Source organism: Rana temporaria, chromosome 2, assembly GCF_905171775.1.
Source record: "Rana temporaria chromosome 2, aRanTem1.1, whole genome shotgun sequence".
NCBI classification, from domain to species: Eukaryota; Metazoa; Chordata; class Amphibia; order Anura; family Ranidae; genus Rana; species Rana temporaria.
In genome coordinates, this window is record NC_053490.1 from 111,524,270 (window position 1) to 111,544,766 (window position 20,497).

The 20,497-nt window shown below is 46.7% G+C and overlaps 1 protein-coding gene across 5 annotated transcripts in view; it reads left to right on the forward strand.

Annotated features, from left to right (window-relative positions):
* PDE1B (phosphodiesterase 1B) overlaps positions 1 to 20,497 on the forward strand; it is a 471,712-nt gene that overhangs the window by 382,663 nt on the left and 68,552 nt on the right. For all 5 annotated transcript variants that reach the window (XM_040340766.1, XM_040340762.1, XM_040340761.1 and 2 more), the window contains one exon: positions 5,964 to 6,104. In XM_040340766.1, coding sequence (XP_040196700.1) covers positions 5,964 to 6,104 — 141 coding nt within the window. The remainder of the gene's footprint in view (positions 1 to 5,963; positions 6,105 to 20,497) is intronic.

The window sequence follows — 20,497 nt, forward strand, 5'->3', positions numbered from 1 at the left end:
AACATGGGAATCAATTTCACCTTCGTTGAGATCCCTTCATTGGTTGCCCGTAAAAGACAGAATCACTTTCAAAGCTCTCTGTCTAACGCATAAGTGTATTCTGGGAAATGCCCCCCAATATCTATGCGAGAAACTAAAAGCTCACAACACCAATCGCATTCTGCGATCCACCAACCAAAATCTACTCCAGATACCCAAAGCCAGATACAAGTCCAAAGGAGAACGAAGATTTGCGGTCCAAGGACCCAGACTATGGAACGCTCTACCAACCAGCATCCGATTGGAGGTAAACCACCTGGCCTTCAGGAGAAAGATCAAGACCCATCTCTTCTGAGGGCCCAGGGAATGGATACTAAGCGCCCAGAGGCGATTCAGTTTGCATGTGTTGCGCTATATACGTTTCTCACTCACTCACTCAAGGCATTACAATGCATTTCACATATGTGTTTCCTTTGGCCTACTAAATACACCTTTAAACATGTTTTGGTATATCTTTCCAACAAGTGCAAAAAATACCTACCGATCCTGCAAAAAATACAGTGAACTCCCAACATCCTGAAGTGAGCAGCCAATGTTGCACTCAATTCTCAGTAGGCAACACAGAGACGGGAACTGAGAAAAAAAAAAGTCTCCCCAGTGGGTACAATAAATCCCTGAAAAATATGTTATCTCTACACCCACTCTATCCAAAAAAAAAAAATTCTTTAGTAGTTCTTTAACATTTCTAGATATAGCAAATAATTATGATCTACTGTCCAGTATTGAGTAGCTAATATTCAAGCCATCCCATCTGTATTCAAGGTCAATATACTGCTCTTCATCTCAGTGCTTAACCCCTCATCTTAGCTATAGTACAATGCGTGCCATACTATAGTAAGGAAAGTTTACACCATTACAAGAATTTTTGATTCCGTTCTCTGACCTGGTGGAGATGCTACAGACATAATTAAAGTTCAGATTTGTGCACATATCTTTGATAGTTAGGGCATAAAAATACCATTAGCAGATTTTGTCTTTTTTTTTTTTTTAGAAGATGTTATAGCTTTCCTGTAATTGTTTTGGGGGCTTTCCTGTAACTTAACTCTAATTGTATTACGGTTTTTCGTTGGAATAACTCTTATGAGAACTTTTAAATGTTTGTGTATTACTGTAAATATTTTAACAAAATTAAAGTCTCTGTTCCCAGGGAAGGCATTCAAATAATGTAAAGGATCTTGGGAAAACACATATCATGCCTTAGAATCACAGTTATGTGGAAGATCTAAGGATTGAGATTAAATGGAAATGTATCAAATCCAAACATGACAATGTTCAACATATAAATACTATACATTTTTATAAATCATATAAAATATCTGAAAAAAAAAAAGTTGGTGGTATTTTCAAATTTTGTACTGGAAAAAAAGCCTTCTTGCATAAGAGATGATTATTCAAAATTCTAGCTATAGAGTTTGTACTGGATGTTCCATGCAGCAGTTTGGAGGTCCTTGCACTGCAGGTCTTTAAGTACATCTTTCTCTTCAGGAAGGTGACCGGTGATTTACCAAATCTCACTCCAAATCTCCAGAGGCCTTAGTTCTCACACTGCAGGTATACAGCATAGAGGTTACAGGAGTGCCGAGGCAGAGGAAGTAATTCAAGATCATTTTACATCTTTTCAGGATACTACTTAAAGTGAAGGTCCACCCTAAAAAAAAAAATTACACCAAAATCCTACAGTAAAAGCAATGGGAGGCTGACAACTTCTGCAGTGTCCAGGGCTGATCATTCTCAGGTTATTGCCCTTTGAGCGATTACATTCAGGCGGCTGCTATTAGCTATAGGAGCTGTCAGCCTTCCTTTGATTTCAGTGCGGCTTTTACCCAGAGAAAATCACTAGGGGCCAAATTCTCAAAAACCTGTGTAAATTTAGGATTATCTAACTTATGTCATTTAAGTTACGGCGCCCTAAGTTGGTGTTGTAAGTACCGTATTCTCAGTGCATTTGCGCACAAAATTGCGCCATCCTTAACTTAAGTTTCAATGCGTAAGGCGTGGTTATGGCAAGTGGGAATGAAGTGGGCGTGCTTCATTGTAATGAGCCGTGACCCCATGCAAATGAAGTGCCGGCCGTACTGCGCATGCGCGCACGAATCTGGACCTCACTGCGCATGTGCAGAACTTTGGTCATCGCAATCAGTGAGATAGGTAAAAGGCCAAGCGTACTTAGTTTGAAGATCGCCCTGTGTCTAAATAGCCCCAGTCAAACAGACTTCAATTGCAAAAGTATTTCCCTGTGTTCCCTTCCTAAAGCAAGTTGCTTCTGCTTTGAACGTTTGTCAGTGTTTGTTGGTAAGATTTGTTTGTGAGAAAAGTGTTTGTGGAGTTGGAGGGTATAGTTGGTGTTTGTTTTTGATAATTTGTTTTTTGTTTTCCTTTTTTGCCTGTTTGTTTTTGATAAGTGTTTGTTTTTTGGTGTGTGATTGTTTTTTGTTTTCCTTTTTTGCCAGTTTGTTTTTGAATTTATAGTCGCTGTCTGTATAATTTTTTTTTTTTGCTTGTTTGTATTTTCTTTGTTGTGTGTGTGTATTGTTGTTTGTTTTTTGGGTGAGTTCCCTGTTGCTGGGTGTTGTCTGTCATGGCTCCCAAGCGCAGGAAGCTTAATTTTACCCTGGCAGAGAAGCATATACTTGCTCAGGGCGTCATTAAATTTGGGCGATTTCTCCATGGCCCTGAGAGCCACAACACCACCCCGGCCAGGAGGAAGGAGATCCTTCAAAAGATCACCGATCGGATCAATGCGGCGGGGGGGGGGGGGGGAGACCAGGACCATCGCTGGAGTTCAAAAAAAAATTAATGACTTGAGGAGCGTGTCCCGGAACAAGCTGCACCTCATTGAATTTCCGTTCTCCGGGTGTTTGGGGGTTCCTAAAGGGGGTCATCAGGTGGGGTCCCAACGCATATCCTGAGTCACCTGTAAGGGAAAAGACAGGAAGATATTAGTCATGCATGTGCCCCTTGTGATGTCTGCATCATGGGGGGGGCATACCTGACACCAATGTCACTCACCAATCAGCCAGCTGTCTCCATAAACGTTCATCTCCAAGTCTCTGTAGATCTTGGTCTGCCGTAGGATGTAACTATCGTGGCACGAGCCTGGAAACTTGGCACAAACGTGCCAGATGAGGCCATGTGCATCTACGATAACCTGTACGTTTATCGAATGCCAGCCTTTCCTATTTCTGAACAGGTGTTCAGTATCATGGGGGGGCTGTAGTGCCACATGGGTGCAGTCTATCGCCCCGATGGTCTTTGGAAAGCCAGCAATGTTATAAAAGTCTGTCATGGCTTGCACACGCTGGTCCTCCTGGGTGGGCATGACAAACTGGTTGCTCATGCGCCGCAGTATGGCAGGGACCACCTGATGGACACATTTGCTCATTGATGACTGCACCATCCCAGCCACACCTCCAGATGCACGCTGGAATGAGCCACTCGCTAAAAAATGGAGGGTTGCCATCACTTTTTCAAGAGGTGTCAGGGCATGGGAACGTAGGGTTGGGGCGATAAGATCCTCATGAAGAATTTGGGTGATCTCCAGGATGGCCTCCCTATCAAAACGGTAGTTGCCAATCACCTCATAATCTGGCATTTGCCAAATATCACGCCGTGGACGATAAACTCGCGCCTGTGCCCTCATCCTCCTCCTCTGTGCCCTCCTCCTCCTTTGTGCCTGTAAGGCAGCAAGTGCCGTCAGAATCATAGCTGGTCCTGGCATTTTTCCAAAAATAACCTTCACAACTAGAGCTCTAACCTCTAGTCACTACCTACAGTAAACCCTTCCACAGCATGTGTAAAATTAGGGCTGGTTTTATAATGTGGAAATTTAGTCAGAAAAACTAACAGGTGCGCACAGGGCGGAAAATACGGCACACACACTTAATTCTGAGAATCGCCCTAACTCCCTCATTTGCATCTTTGCCTATCAAAAACAGCGCCGAGCCTAGCGTAATTTGCGCCCGGGGATGCGCAGGTGTAACTAATTTAAGTACGGCTGAAAATACGGAAATGTTTGCTTAAGTCGTTTTGATGATCGTGCACAAATATACGCGCCGTGTAAATTTAGAAAAATTGAGTTAAGTCTGTGTATCTCTTTTGAGAATTTGGCCCTAGGAGTCCCTGCTGGGTCTCCTGCATGTAATGGTTAATAGTCCCAATGGCAAGTGGGAATAGGACATTAGTGACTAGTACTAATGTTGTGCAGCACTGGGATCAATGGTTTGAATCCCAACCAGGACACTAGCTGCATGGAGTTTGTATGTTCTTCTTATGCTTGCATGGGATTCCTCCAGGTACTCTGGTTTCCCCCCACATTCAAAGACATGCTAGTAGGTAAATCATACCTCCCAACTGTCCCTTTCTCTTGGAACTAAATCTATGTGTCCTTGCTTGCTTCACCTCAGTTGTCCCTCTTTTTTGGTCTGATGTACAGGTATCAATGAAAATGTACTATTCATCTACCAAACATGTTTTTCTCCAAAAAAAGCTTCATCCTACAGTATGTCTGAAGTATCTTGCTTACTATTTTGAAAAGGCAGTACAGTATAAAGGAAAAGTAATAGTAGAAAAATGAATTCTGGGTTTAACAAATCATTTTTTACATATGCATTTTTAATGGTCTATATAACTTGAGGTGTGGCAGGGGTATGTCTTTTGCCCAAATGCATTGTGCTAGAAGGAGTCACACTCCAAGGAGGTATTGGTAAATTGGCCCTAGTCTGTGTATGTATTCAGGTGAAATATGGACTTGAAAGCAGTATTAAACCCAAAACCAAACATGTAAAATACCAATCCTTAGATGTTATCTCTTTTTAGTTTTTTTTCCCTGTTTCCACTTAGTGATCCGGCCAGTAAAACACTTCCTGTATTAGAGCGCCCTCACTCTGGATGAAGGAGCACAGGGGCTCCTTTTGACAGCACCATTGTCAGTCTTGAAGGAGGGTGTGTTAAATATACTAACATATTTAGATACACTAACAAATTAAAACCAAATGCCAGCTCATACTTTATCAGCAGTTTTTTTTTCCTTTTTGGATAAATGTCCTACATAAATAAAATAAATAAAAATGCAAGCAACCCATCCGTGGTAAATGTTTTTTCTCACATCTCTAATGCCGCGTACACATGATCATTTTTTGGCATGAAAAAAACTAAGTTTTTCCAACTTTGTCAATAAAACGACGTTGCCCACACACCATCGTTTTAAGAAAATGCTGTAGCAAAGCGCGGTGACGTACAACACGTACGACGGCACTATAAAGGGAAAGTTCCATGCAGATGACGCCACCCTTGGGGCTGCTTTAGCTGATTCCGTTTTAGTAAATGACGATTCACGATTTTTTTTTCTGTTACAGCGTGATGAATGTGCTTACTCCATTATGAATGGTAGTTTTACCAGAACGAGCGCTCCCGTCTCATAACTTGCTTCTGAGCATGCGCGGGTTTAAAACGTTGTTTTAGCCCCCACACGATCATTTTTTTACAACGAGAAAAACAACATCGTTTAAAATGTCGTTAAAAAATGCAGCATGTTCGAAAAAAATTGTTGTCGTTTTTCAGAACCCGAAAAATGATGTAAAGCCCACACACCATCATTTTAAATGACATTTTTTAAAAACAACGTTTTTTTAATGCCCGAAAAATGATCACGTGTACGCGGCATAAGAATTGGTAAGCTGCAATATAATAAATGTTTGCTTTTGGTTTTAATACCGCTTGAAGCTTTCTGAGGGCTGGGACTGATATGAATGTTCAATAAGTGATGCAAAACAATTGTTGGTGCAAACAAAATAAATGTACTGTTGACAAATATACCTGAAACTTGAAGCCTTTTTTAATTTGTGCTTTTAGTTTTAAGACAAACTTGTAATGTTAATAAATCATTTGTTGGCAGTCTATTTACAACATGCTTTTCTTCCTCTTAGATTCCCGTTGCGTTTCTAATGAGTTTTCTGGATTCCCTGGAGAGTGGCTATGGGAAGTATAAGAATCCTTACCACAACCAGATCCATGCAGCAGACGTGACACAGACAGTTCACTGCTTCCTTTTGCGTACAGGCATGGTGGTAAGCACTTGATTGCAAACTGCTCATGACTTTTTATTATGTCCTTGATCTAGTACCTCTATAATAGTGGTTTCATTCGATCCTTATACACCACACATCTCAGGAATATTAAATAGAGTTTTGCATATGATGTTTCCAAATATTATGTTGTGTGCTGCTTTACGTTTAAAAAAAGCAATCCTGAGTAATAATTCTAAACTACTTTTTATAATGGCTATATGACCTCACAAAAGAAAAGACTAAAGTATAGAGTATAGAGGGATTAGAATACCTGTGAGTATTTATTGCTGGAGTCATCATTGGTTCACCTTCGCTATTTGTCCTGTTTACCATTATCATTGAAAGTGAAAGGAAAAGAAAATCCCAAATTGCGGGTTGTCCCTAGAAATGTAATAGAGGGGAAATCTTACAATGGGGGCACTAGTTCTGGTGATCTGGGGGACCCCAAGGAATTTCATTTCTTTAAGACTGCATTCACACCTCGGCGTATATACGCCTGAAGCGCGACGCTCGTGCCGCTGGAGGGGCGAATTTCCATTGCTGTCTATGAGATGGTTCACATCTCACGCCGTACGCCTGCCGCCTGAAAACAAGTCCCGGACCCTTTTTTTCAGGTGGCTTTCGGCGTTCGGCATAGACAGCAATGGAAATAATTTGTGAAAAAAAAAAAAAGTTAAACAAATCGCGGCAAAATATGCCGCGTACGCGGCGTTACAGTGTGAATGCAGCCTAAGGGATTTCCTCTCACTTTCTGTTTGGCTATGGAACAGGAAGTGAAGGAAAATATCCACACAGATGCTCTATCCAAAATGAAAAAAAAAAGTTTTGGCTATATTTCTACTTTAACTATAACTAGCAACTATTTTGACTCCAATTGTTGTAATATTGACTATCCCTTACTGAGACCTCTATGCCTGGCCTGAATAAAACAGAGGCACTCACTGCAGATAATCTTTGTCTGATAGCTGAACTCACCAAACCCTTGTAATCCACAAATCTCTTTATTTTCTGTAGAACACTGAGGCAATAAAATGGGATGCTGTAGACTTGATATAGTGATAAACTGATACTAATACTGGTATCGGTGCAAATACTAGGCATTTTCACAAGTATCAGTACTTGCCAAAATGCTCTAATACTGATACTGAAAATAATTTTTAGCTGCGGGTGGGACGCCACCTCCTCCCTCTGGCAGTGGGGTTCGGAGCAGTAGGCACCTTACGGCACCAAGGCAAGGGGCAGGAAAATCCTCAGCACAGCGGGAACAGTCTGACAGCTGGCAACAGCTCCCCGCTGTCTTTTTTCATTATGCAGCACTGATGTGATCCTCTCCTGCCTCTGTAAACAAGAAGAGGGTGGGTGATGTCATGGCTCCTCCCTTTCTGTTTCTGCACAGAGACAGAAAGAGCTGGCTGCTAGACTGGATGGCTGGCTGGCTGGCTGTCTGGCTGCTATCCAATGACAGAGAGTGGATGGGTATTGAGGGGAGCAAGTCCTGCAAACAGGTTAGTGTAGTATGTACAGTACAGTGTCAGCATGGTACAAACTGGTCTTTTACACTGGCACCATACAGTATATACATCTGTATCCTGACACTGTACTGTATATGTTATATGTTATACATACACCAGTCTGTATATAATGTACAGTATGGTGTCAGTGTACAGACTAGTCTGTACCTAATGCCCTGTATGGCGCCCTCCTAACGCCCTGCACTGCGCCCTCCCTGTGTTGTGTCCTCCTGCCCACCGAGTGTTGCCTCCTCCTTCCCCCACCAGCTGTCACCTCTGCCCCCATGTCTCCCAATGACCCTTCCATCCCCATCCTCTCCACCCAGCGATCACAGCCTTTTTCTTCTCAACTCTCCCACCCCACAATCCCTATTTCACCCCACCCTCTATTACCCTGCCTCACCCCGCCCTCAACCCAGCCTCGCCCAACTCCCTAGCAACCCCCCCTCCCAAACCACCCCCCTACCTATGCGATAAGTATTGGTAATTGGTAACAGGGAGTACTTGCAAAAAAGTATCGGTACTCGTACTCAGTGTTAAAAAAGTGGTATCAGTGCAACCCTAATAGAAATGTTTAAGTCGATCAAAAAAAGTGTTGGCTTTCCTAAGTAAAATGTGTGTCCTGTAAGGGAGGAAAGATTAAAGCAATTCACAAAAAGGAAATTACCTCAAAAGAAGGGGAAGGGAATACAGAAAATGAAATGCAATATAAAAATAGTCAAAAGGTGGCAACATAATAAAAACAATTAGGCCCCTTTCACATGGGACAGATTCTGTGCCGATCAGCAGGGGTCAGCTCACAGATCCCCAGTTAATCAGAGCGGAGCAAGCTGATGACACATCCATATCCTTTCAGTTTCTGCGGAGTGGACATGGACAAAGCCCATTCTGATCTATGGGCAGCCAGGAAATCATGGGGTCCCATACAGCCTACCTGATGGGGCCCTCTTTGATCTCGCTCTCAACCCCACTCCTGGCCCCACCTCTGACCCTGCCTCAAAAGTTGTGGGGTGGGGACATATGGTGCAATGATTGTGGAAGTGATCAGGCGGTTTCAGACCTGCTCAGCTGCCTTTACAAGTATGCACACACTCCTGGCTGCTGTCTCCAGCTGGAAATGTGTGTACATGTGTGTTAAAAAAGACATGCTTGCAGCATGGCCTCTGCTCCATTTAAAACAGGGTGGTTAAAGGGAAGTGGTTGAGGGGCTGTAAAAACACTAATCAGCTTTACACCTCCCCAGATGCAAGTGTACAGTAGCATCTCAGTGCCTTGTGATCTTTAGGCCTCATGCACAGAGGTGTTTTTGTTTTTTTACTGATTCCAAATGCCACTCCATGTTATCCTATGTGTCTATGCACATATGGACTTTTAAAATATTTTAGTGGCTGGGGCCTTTACAGGCAGGAAAACAAAATCAGGGTCAGTGTGTCCAGCCAGGAGCAGCAGTGTTTTATTTTTTTTTTATTTATATCAAAGAAACTGGCCCGGATGGGCCGCAGCAAATACATATAATTTCACAGCATACATATCCATAGCATTGCAACACAACTTATACTCAGGAAGGGTTCTCCTGTAGGAATGGTGCAGCAGCAATGACGGGAACCCCCGTATATTAAGGAATTATACCGCAACCCGCTGGGGCCAGCCACTTCTTTTTCCTTTTTCGTCTAAAAGGTGTTAAAAAGGAAAGAAAGGCAGGTTAGAAAGGATGAGTAGAGTAGAAGAGAGTGGGCGAGATCGCCCAGACACAGAGAGGGAAATAAAGAAAAAGGGGGAGGCAAGCACAGGGAGGGAGAGGAAGGGAGGGAGGGCTCACAGACCCGGGACCGGTCTCCCACCAGAGAGGGAAGGGGCACTGTCCTCACGTTCTTAGCTAGGGTAATCTCCTCTTCTCCACCAGAGAGCCCATAGAGGGGCAGTCAGCGGGGGTCTAGGAGGGAGGCGGGGGTGTAACTGGCTCAGCCTCTCCCCTCAACTGTAAGCCTTCATCGGAATACTTAAAGTGGTTCCAGAGTTGCCAAGTCATTTTGTGTTTTTCCTGTCTGTCCTGGCTGGTCAGGACCAAGTCCTCTAATCTGCCCACCTCGTCCACTCTTTTAAGCCATGTGGCAACTGTAGGCGGGTGTGGCGTCTTCCACAATATGGGAATGCAGGCCTTTGCCGCATTCAGCAAATGCCGTACCACTGAGGCCTTATAAATGCGTGCTGGTATGTCAGTTGCGTGCAGAAGGAAGTAGGCCGGGCTGTACGGGACTGGGCGGTCTGTGAACTGTTGTGTGATCCTGTGCACCTCCCCCCAGAAGCTCCGAAGTCGGGGGCAGGACCAGAAGACATGTAAGAGGGTACCCCTCTCCTCTTGACAACGCCAGCACAGGTCTGACGTTGCCGGATAGAACTTGTGCAATAGATCTGGCGTTCTGTACCATCTCGTGAGGAGCTTATAGTTTGTTTCCTGAGATTTGGTGCAGAGGGAGGACTTGTGCGCGAACTCAAGTATGTTCTGTTTTTGTGTGACTGTGAAGCTGCAGTTCAGGTCTTCCTCCCACTTATGGAGGAAAGGGGGTCGGTAGCTCCCAGGCGGCGTGATAAGCATGTTGTAAGTTAAAGAGAGCGTGTGTGGCAGCACGCCCGTCTCTGTGCAGAGCCCCTCAAACTCCGTTAAGGTCGCGTCTGCGTCTCCAGGCGGAGACAAGCTAGTGAGGAAGTGCCCAATCTGCGATGCTCTCATAAAATCCAGGCGGAATAAGCCACCCGGATCCGACAGCTCCGCCACCGTTCGCCACCTCCCCCCGCCTCCAAAGTGCGAGGCCTGATATATGCCCGCCTCCCTCAAAGCCAAAAAGGGCCTGTCTGTCAGGCCCGGTTCGAACCCGGGGTCCCCTATGATGGGTCTCAGCGTCGAGCTACGGGGCGAGAGAGAAAAGGCTTCCATCGAGCGCGCGCAAGTCTTGATTGTGTTACCAATCAGCGGGTGTGTTCTGAGGCCAGGGGGCAGGGCCGTCTGGCACCATGGGGCCCTGAAAAGGGGCACCATGGTCTGGGCTTGTTCCAGGTGTGGCCATAGTTTGGTTTCTGTGTGTCGACACCAGTCAAGGAGCCTGCTGAGGTGTACCGCGTGGTAATAGGTTTGGACATCGGGCATCACCATCCCCCCGGATATTTTCGGCATTATAAGTATCTTCTTATGAATGCGGGGTTTTTTCCCTGCCCAAAGGAACTTTGTGAAGGCGGTTTGTATTTGCCTAAAGTAGCTCACCGGGATGTGAATCGGGATGGCCTGTAATAGATACAGGAACTTGGGTAGGATCGTCATCTTAAGGATGCTACAGCGCCCGAACCAGGAATAGAGCCCACCGGTCCATTGGTCGAGGAGCGACTGCACAGTCCTAAGGAGGGGAGGAAAATTAAGCTTAAAAAGGCGTGAAATGGACGTCGGGATGAGGGTACCTAGGTATTTCAACGCCGTCTCTGACCATTTAAGATGGAATCGTGTTCTAAAGTCTGCGAGCAAGGGTTGGGGAATCCCCACTCCCATTGCCTCCGACTTATTGAGATTAATTTTTAAATTGGAAATCTTCCCGTATATCTCAAACTCCTTCATTAGGTTGGGCAGGGAGACGGCCGGGTCCGACAGGGAAAACATCAGATCGTCCGCGTAAGCCGAGACCTTGTATTGCACGCCCTTTACTTCCATGCCCGTAATTCCGGGATTCTGTCTAACGTGGCATAAAAAGGGTTCCAGGGACAGTGCGAACAGCAGGGGCGACAATGGGCACCCCTGTCTCGTGCCGTTCGTTATTGGAAAGGTGTCAGAGAGGACGCCGTTCGCCCTGACCCTGGCCGTCGGTGATGAGTACATCGCTGTTATCCAGTTCATCATTTTAGCCCCCAACCCTATATGATCAAGCGTTGCGAACATGAAATCCCAGCTGACCCTGTCGAACGCCTTCTCTGCGTCCGTCCCCAGGAATATGCTTGGTGACTTGGTGGTGTTCGCTATGTGCAGGAGGTTCAAGACCTTGATCGTATTGTCTCTAGCCTCTCTAGTTGGCACAAAGCCCACCTGGTCCAAGTGGATGAGGTGTGTCAAGTGTCCCTGAAGTCTACTGGCGATGAGCTTAGTGAAGAGTTTGAGGTCCGTATTTAGAAGGGAGATCGGGCGGTAGCTCCCACATTGTGTCGGGTCCTTACCGTCTTTGTGTATAACTGAAATATGCGCTTTTAGGGTGTCCCTGTGTAACGTTGCTCCCTCACTAAGGTTGTTGTACAATTTTACCATATGTTGGCCTAGGGAGGGGAGTAGAGTTTTGTAGTACATGACCGTGAGGCCATCTGGTCCTGGGGCTTGTCAGGAACGTTAAGGTAAGTACTCACCGAGGCCGAGATGCCGAGGGCGGCTACCTTTGCGACTCTGTGCACCTCACCCCCTGGAGGTGGTAACAGCGAGGAGGGGCACAAAGAGGCACCGGCTACCAGCAGCGGAAGATGGTAAGACGAGAATCACTGGAGATGTGATGCGAAGACACCAGGGGAGCTGTGGTAGATATAGCAGAGATGCAGGTGCAAAAACAAAGTCCAGAAGGCTGAGAGCCCGTTCAGGTCAGGACAACAGGAGATCCAAGAAGCAAGCCAAATGGTCAGGGGTTCCGGAAGGCAGAGAGTCCAAGTCAGTAAGCCAATGGTCAAAGGGAGTGGAGACGGCAGCAGGTCCAATAAACAATCCAGGGGTCAAGTGCAGGAGAAGGCAAAAGAGTAGTCAAGTCCAGATCCGGGTCAAACAGGTAAAGGTTCAGGTTTCTTCAAGGTGTTTCAAACAAGGTAAAGCTGACAACGAACCAGCAATTAGCAAAGGGGAAGGGGCTGGCTTAAATAGGCCGCACTGGCCACTGATTGGTCCACAGAAGTACAGGTTTCAGAACCAGGCTCCAATGGACAGCACACAGAATAGAACTGAGCAGTGGCTCAGAGACAAAGAGCCGGACCTGAAAATGAAGAAGTCCCAGGTTCGATTCTACCCAGAACCAGCTGGGGAATGTGACCGTGAAAGGTCTGTGCCCTGACAGGGCTTTACCCGGTTTGGTAGTTTTGGTAGTTTTAAGTGCCATCTGCAACTCTAATAGAGTAATGGGGCCTTCCAGCAACTCTCTATTAGCTATATACTCTACAGTCGTTGTCCGGGAGTGAGGAGTCGTGTGTAAATTGTAGAGGGAATTGTAGAAGACTCTAAATTCCTCTGTGATGTGTCGGGGCAGGGTCGCCTTCTGTCCGTTGGTGGTCGCAATGTATGGGATGTAGGATAAAAGTCTCTGTGAGCGTAAAGTTTGGGCCAGGAGTTTCCCGCATTTGTCCCCGGATTCATAGATTTTCCGTCTGCAAATCTGAAGCGCCGCTTTGGCCTTATAGGACAAGAGATCTGTAATTTTTGTGCGAACGCTGTCCAGTTCGGCTCCCAGTTGTCTGGTGGGTGACTGTTTGTGGCTAGACTCTAGGCCCTGCAGGTCTCGTAGTAACTGGTTCAGCTGTGCCATCCGCTGTCGTTTCAGACGGGCCCCGTGTCTAATTAAAACGCCCCTAATCACCGCCTTGTGGGCCTCCCACACTACCCCCGCGTCACTCCCCGGTATACCGTTGGAATCAAAATAGTGGCCAATCTCTTTCACCACGTCCGCCAAAACCTCTGGGTCCTGGAGGAGACTCTCATTTAATCTCCATGGCGGTCTCTGTGTTCCGTGGATGTCTGAAATAACGTATCTCAGGCCTATCGGGGCGTGGTCCAACCACGTTATTGACCCTATGGTAACCTCTCTGATCGCATGCAGGTGTTCATGGGGGATAAGGAAATAGTCAATGCGAGAGTACGTTTGATGTGGTTTCGAGTGGAAAGTGTAATCCCTTTCCCCCGGGTGAAATAGGCGCCACGCGTCAACCAATTGTGCTGAGTGGAGGGCCGCTGCTATCCGCTTGCGCGCGTCTCGAGGGACGGACGACGTGCCCGAGGAGGTATCTTCCGACGGTGTCAATGGTATATTAAAATCCCCGCCCACAATCATCTGTCCCTCTCTGTACTTCATGAGCTTCTCTACTTGGCGTTTAATAAACACGTCTTGGCGTTCATTTGGGGCATAGAGATTCCCAATGGTTATTTTCAGCTCGCCTATCTTACCCTTTAGAAATAGGAAACGACCCTGCGGGTCCGTACGTACGTCAATACACGTCCACGGGACTCTAGCCGATATAAGAATCGACACCCCTCTAGACTTGGCCTCTGTGTACGTAGAATGGTAGGCCTGGGGGTAGAAACGGTTTCTAAGCACTGGGAGGGAGCCGTCTCTAAAGTGGGTCTTCTGTAAGAGTACGATGTCTGCTCTCATGCGGCGCATGTCATGGAGGAGCACCCGACGTTTTTCAGGTGTGTTTAGCCCCTTGGCGTTAAGAGACATCACCTGTAATTCGTCCATGGTCGTGGATGAGAAGGAGGGGGGAGAATCCTCCGGGGGGTATGTAAGAGGGGGGAGGGGGGGGAGAAGTCAGAGAATAGCTGAGAGCGGGACGGAAATGTCCCACTCGAGAGGTGAGTATGAAGTTAGGAAGCTACCACCAGAGCGGGCAGCTGAGGGGAACCTAAAGAAGCCTAATCGGCTAGAACGCTCTCCAGGAGAACCCTGGGTACCGAGCGCGGTCCTATGTGGGGTGGTGGCGAGACAGAGCCAGCGAGCAGGGCCCCGGCTCCTTCGCCCCCGGCATATATTAATAGAAATCATCACAAAACGGCAGAACAATCTGAAAGCAAACATGGTATTGTAGCAAACAGCATACATCTCATTAAACTGGAGCAGACAAAATGCAAAAACATAAAACCTGGTCATAAACTAGAAAACAAGCAGGCCTAAAAGTGCAAACATAGTATATTCATGATATACATCAGTGTAGGCGGTGTAGTTCCCTGGACGCGTCCTCTGCGTATCCCCCTCATGTCGGGCGCCCGCTCCCAGTACATGTCTCAGGACTCCCGTGAAATAGTCGGGTCATATCCCGACCCCCCCCACCTCATCGGAGCAGCGCAATCCCACCCAGCGTCACGTGCGGCTCAGTCTGGCTCCGTACAACTCCATCTCCGCCCCCCCCAGATTAAACCGAGGGGGAGCGGGAGATTCTCAGTGGTGGTAACATGGTGCAGTGCCTGGAGGGGGGTAAAATAACGGCAACCTGGGGGCCTGTAAACGTCATCTCTCAGGTCCCCAGAGTCAGGGATAGTTCCTCTGGATCCAGAGTCCGTGGGGCACCTCCCCCCAAAGCACGGCGACGCCGCGGCGGCCCAGGGGGGGGGACAAGTGTAAAGAGAGGCCGGGGATCCAAACAGGCATCCAAGGGTCCCCAACAGCGCGTGTGGGTCGGGCCTAACAGGCACGATACTCCCATGTGGCAGCCCGGCATCCCCATAAGGAAGGGGGAGGCATCAGGCAGTCACGGCAGGCCACAGCGTCCGTCCCCAGAAAACACACACAAAAAAAAATATATATAAAAAAAATAAAAGACAGGGAGAGGACCCGAGCCGTGCCATCCGGGTGTATACTCAGCAGCGGGGGGGGGGGAGAGGGGGGGAAGACGACTCCAGGGACCAAGCGGCCCATGGCCTACTCACGTGCTCCCCCCGACACTTCCCTCTGGCGGCGTCTTCTGCCCCTCTGTTGGCGAGGAGGGGCCGGGCCACGGTGTGCAGATGGTCCTGATCTTCCCACGACCCTCGGAAGAAGCTGCAGCCAGTCGGGCACCTGGATCTGCTCCGTCTCCATAAACCGGAACAGCGCTGGGAGGTCGGCGGTGGACTGCAAGGTAAAAGCGCCCGCGTCCCCGCGGAATGTCACCGCAAAGGGGTAGCCCCATCTGTAGGTAAAGCCCTTGAGTTTAGCCAGCTCCAGTAGGGGACGTAGAAGGGCTCTCCGCTTCAAAGTGGCCCTGGATAGGTCCGGAAGGATCTTGACCCTGGAGCCCGCCGCCTCCACGTCTCCAAAGTCCCATGCACGGCGCAGGATGTCCTCCTTTTGTGTGTATCTGTGGAGGCGGCAAATCACGTCCTGCGGCCTGTTCGGATCTTCTGATCTCGGGCCTAGGGCCCTGTGTGTCCTGTCCAGCAGGATGTCCGCCTCCGGGTCTTCAAGTATCGAGCAAAATATGCCCTTCACCGTCTCCTCCAGGTCCTCTGTCCCCGCGTCCTCTGGGATGCCGCAGAGCCGCAGATTATTGAGGCGGCTCCGGTCCTCGATGTCCTCCAGGTGGAGCTGGAGTGCCACAGCCGCCTCACGATGCTGATCCCGGGACTGCTCCAGCGCCAGCACACGGCCCTCCAGCGATGTCACCACCGACTCTCCTGAAGACACCCGCTCTGCTATAGTGGATATTTCGCCTCGCACTTCCTGTATGTCCCTGCGGTGAGTCTCCTCCAACCTCAGGATCAGGGATTCGATGTCCGTGCGTGTGGGGAGGGCCGCAATGTCGGAACGGGTGGGGAGGGCCTGCAGCAGCGCCCTAATGTCCTGCTCGGGGAGGCTCACCTCCTGAGGTAGCTGGAGGGCCATAATAACGTCTCCCTGCACAAAGGAGGTATCCACAGATGGCGCCGGGATCTCGGGCGGATGGGACTCTGTATCCGGGAGGTGAGGCAGCTGTGCCACGCCACGCGGTGTGTTCCTTGATGCTGTAGCCCAGGCTCCTGGGGAGGCCTCCTGCTGCTTGTGGTGGAAGTATCGCTGAATCTCTCCCGTTTTCTTGGCTGCGGGTGTCCCTTTAGTGGATGCTCTCGTCTTGTATTTTTTTTGCGAGTTCATACCGAATTATTCGGTTTTCTGCTGTTTTAGGGGGGTCTTGAGCCGGGAGCCCTGCAGAAACACGTCCTCACTCAGCCATGTCTAGGCCACGCCCCCCAGCAGCAGTGTTTTGGCTGACATACTGTAGACATAGAAATGTCGTGTCTGATTGCCTATGTAGACCAGAACAACTTTGCTGTTTGTGTGGAATTTGACATCATCTACCTGAATGTCTAGCTCACACAGTATGAAGTCTGCTATTTCCAAAGCTTGCAAAGACCCAAAAAGTTGAAGCCTAGGAATTGCATGCTCAAGCTTAGGTGCCAACATAGCTTTGCCATACAGAAAACCAACATGGAGTTGATTGCAGGAATATATTACCCTGAGGTAAGCAACAGCTTGATCCAAAGTGACGACCACCACTGATACAGGAAAAAGCACATACCGTAAGTATGTAAGCACATGCCTACAAGATTAGTCAAACACAGCTTGTATTAATTCCAAAGATCTTCAAAACAGGTACTGTCCACTTCAAGGCTTCACCTCCACTACTGTCCTCTCCATATTCAGTGGTTAGATTTTATAGCCAGTATAAAAATAACAATAAAACAGGCTCCCATATTGTAGTATCTTAAACATCCAAATGTATTTGACAAAAGTAATCAAGGTATTTACAAAAGCTTTTAAAGCATAAACTTAAAACCAAGCATATACATGTGTTGGTAAAGATACAGTATACAGAGAGGCCACTGGCCATCAGCCACGCCAATCCTTCCCAGCTCACAGAAGCAGCAAAAATAACAGGACACAGTTCCTACTCACTCCCAGCATCAGGCACCCTGTTATATCACTTAGGGGTTTATATTTATTTATAGCAGCTGTTTATTGGTAGAAGAATAAATTATTTGGTTCACAGTTTTGTAATATAATTTTTTCACTATTTATTATATTGATCAGCGCAGAAGAGTTTATACATTTACCCCTGCAAGGCTGTTGATTTAGCAAGAAAAATGTCATTCACTGCCAGGGTCGGACTGACAACACTCAGGACCCTGAAAAAAAAAAAAAGAAAGGGCTCCCTGTCAGGCCCCACCCATAACCCACTGGAGGGGACCTCCTTCTAACAGAGTGTACAGTGAACACCTTCATTCACTCTGGCCCTCATGGGACCCCCTACTTGTGACTCTCACTCCTGCCCCAATCTCTCACAAAGTAGAAATAAAATTGGCACTGTGTAGCGCTCCTCTTACCTTAAGTATGGGTACTGTAGCTGTAGTTTGTTCCTGCATCCTCTGGCTGGCTTGCTTCCGCATCCTCTGTGGCTGGCTGGCATCCTGCTGTGGGTAGATCACCATGGGTGGCTGGTTGGCACCCTGGATCTGCTGTGGCTGGGTCACCACGGGTGGCTGGCTAGCTGGCACCCTGGCCCTGCTGTGGGTGGGTCACCGTGAGTGGTTGGTTTTCTGGCACCCTGACCTTCTATGGCTGGCTGGTGTGTCCTCTCCATGTCTATTTGAGAGTTGTTAGAAGTAGCCCCCTCATCACCCTTTATTGTCTGTTATATGCTTTCCTATTCTATTCAAATTTGTATTCTATTCTATTTTATTCTCTTTGGAAATTGGAAAACTATTCAAACTCGACACTTTTCAAATCGATCTGAATTCGAAAAATTTGAATCGATTTGAAAACGAATAAACAAAATGAATTCCGAAAACAAATTTAATGAATGAAACAAATTTATGTAAATTAAATAAAAACATTTATGTAAATAACAAATAAAAACAAAACATTTTTTTTCCTTCTGCACATGTCTACTTTGATCCCTTTTTGGCTCTCTTTTATTCAAAATGAAAGAACAAAGTTCCTAAGGCCTCGTACAGACGAGGGGATATGCGCTGGAAACGGTCCGCCGGACCGTTTCCAGCGGATATTCCTCCTCCGGATTTTGATCCGATGGCTTGTACACACTATCGGATCAAAATCCGGGCAGAAAACATCCGCGGTGACGTGTCGCGCCGTCGCCGCGACGATGACGCGGTGACGTGCGCAACGCTGGAGGGTAACTACTTCCACGCATGCGTCTAATCATTACGACGCATGCGAGGGATGGGAGCGGACAGATTGATCCAGTGAGTCTGTAAAGACAACTGGATCAATCCGCTGGACACGATTCAAGCGGATAGATTTCTTAGCATGATAAGAAATTTCTATCCACTTGAAATCGATCGGCTGGACGAATCTCCCTGCATAAATATCCGCTAGGCCGTACAGACGACCGGATTTGTCCGCTGGAACTGGTCGTCTGTACGAGGCCTTAGAAGAAAAATGTACCTGCTCAGTGGTTTCCACAATAACTTCAATAATTAAAAAAGGAAATGATAATCAGCATCCTGGCTTTCTCTCGCAACACCACTTCTCAGTCCTTATGCCCCGTACACACCATCACTTTATGTGATGAAAAAAAAAAACATTTTCTGTGAAGTAAAAAATGACGTTTTTGAAACTTCAATTTTCAAAGACGAAGTTGCCTACACACCATCGTGTTTCTCACAATGTTCTAGCAAAGCGAGGTTACGTTCCACCACGTTTTTCCATTGAAGCTCGCTTCATAAGTAGCTTCTGGGCATGCGCGGGTGAAAAAACATCGTTTTAAACGACGTTTTTGCTACACACTGTCAATTTCTGTGAAGTAAAAGTTGACGTTTTGAAAAACGACACATAAAATTGAAGCATGCTTCAATTTTTTTTGGTCGTTTTTTAGAAGACATAAAACAACGTTTTCCCCCACACACGGTCAATTAAAGTGACGTTTTTAAAAACGTCATTTTTTTTCATCACATAAAGTGATGGTGTGTACGGGGCATTAGACTCACACCTTGGATATGGTCCCTCAAACCTCCCTACAGCACCCCCCTTTTAACGCTTGTTTCGGCACACTCACAAGTCCCTGGTGGTTTGGCCCTCTAGCTAAGGGCTTTGGTCTCTTCCCTCATAAACTACACCTGACTGGTACTGTCTCTGGTTGCTCCTTTGCAACTACCCAGACTCCTTGGGACGGTGGGGCTCCAAACAACTGTCAGGTCCTAGATTGTAACATGTGTGCACGCTCAGCCTACTGGTCTCCGGAAAGACCATGACACAGGATTGGAGGCTTTTTCCCACCCCCTTTGAGCATCAGACCTTGAATTACAAAACCAGGATAAAACCCAAAATGTCTGGAGCCCCTCAATCTGCATTCTTGAGAGACCTGTGTACATTTTAGCTCTTTTTCCACAGTAGCAGGGCCCAGCACTTTCACAACACATACAAAAAGACAACAGACAGCACAGATAAAGTAAGAAAGTTTGCAGGAAATCAAACCATTTTAGCTAATAAGAACCAGTTTAATTACCATTGCACTGAGGCAAGGAAAGCATTTACTACTGGCAGCTGGGGTCCAAGGCACGCACAGTAAATTCCAAAAGGCTGGTAAGGCTGTAGATGCCCTGTGTATGAATATTCTAAACATATTAAGATAGAGACAACTTACAACTGTTAAATGATTGCTTTCTGCGGTTTGCGCAAATGACCTGTTTTCTGCCCCTAATTGCATTAATCGCGCTCGCAAACATCTTGGCAATAATCAAACAAAATAAATTAAAAGTATAATCTGCACTGAATTTTAGTTTTCCTATGTAGATATAGGAATGTTAACTTTCTTTAAGTGATCATTAAATTACATCAGTTTGAAAAGCAGACTATTTTATTACCTAATTAACACCAGAATATAAAATAGTTTAATTTGCGCTGTGCCAGCAGCTGTGTACTCTCATTTACTGTAATAAATGGTGCTGTATATAATGAAGGAGCTAGCCATAAATAATATAAGTCATTAAAACTGTGCCTTGTAACAAAATAAACTTGCCATCATTTCAGTTTCACATGTGGCAACAAGTGTGGGATAAGTATTTACTGTAAGTCTGTTATGAGACTTATGCAAGACCAAAAGGGCTACTTAAGTTTCTATACATATTACCAAGTAATTATTAAATCAGATGTAGCGCCCTAGGGTTTAGTTAGGCATCTCTTCGCCAAA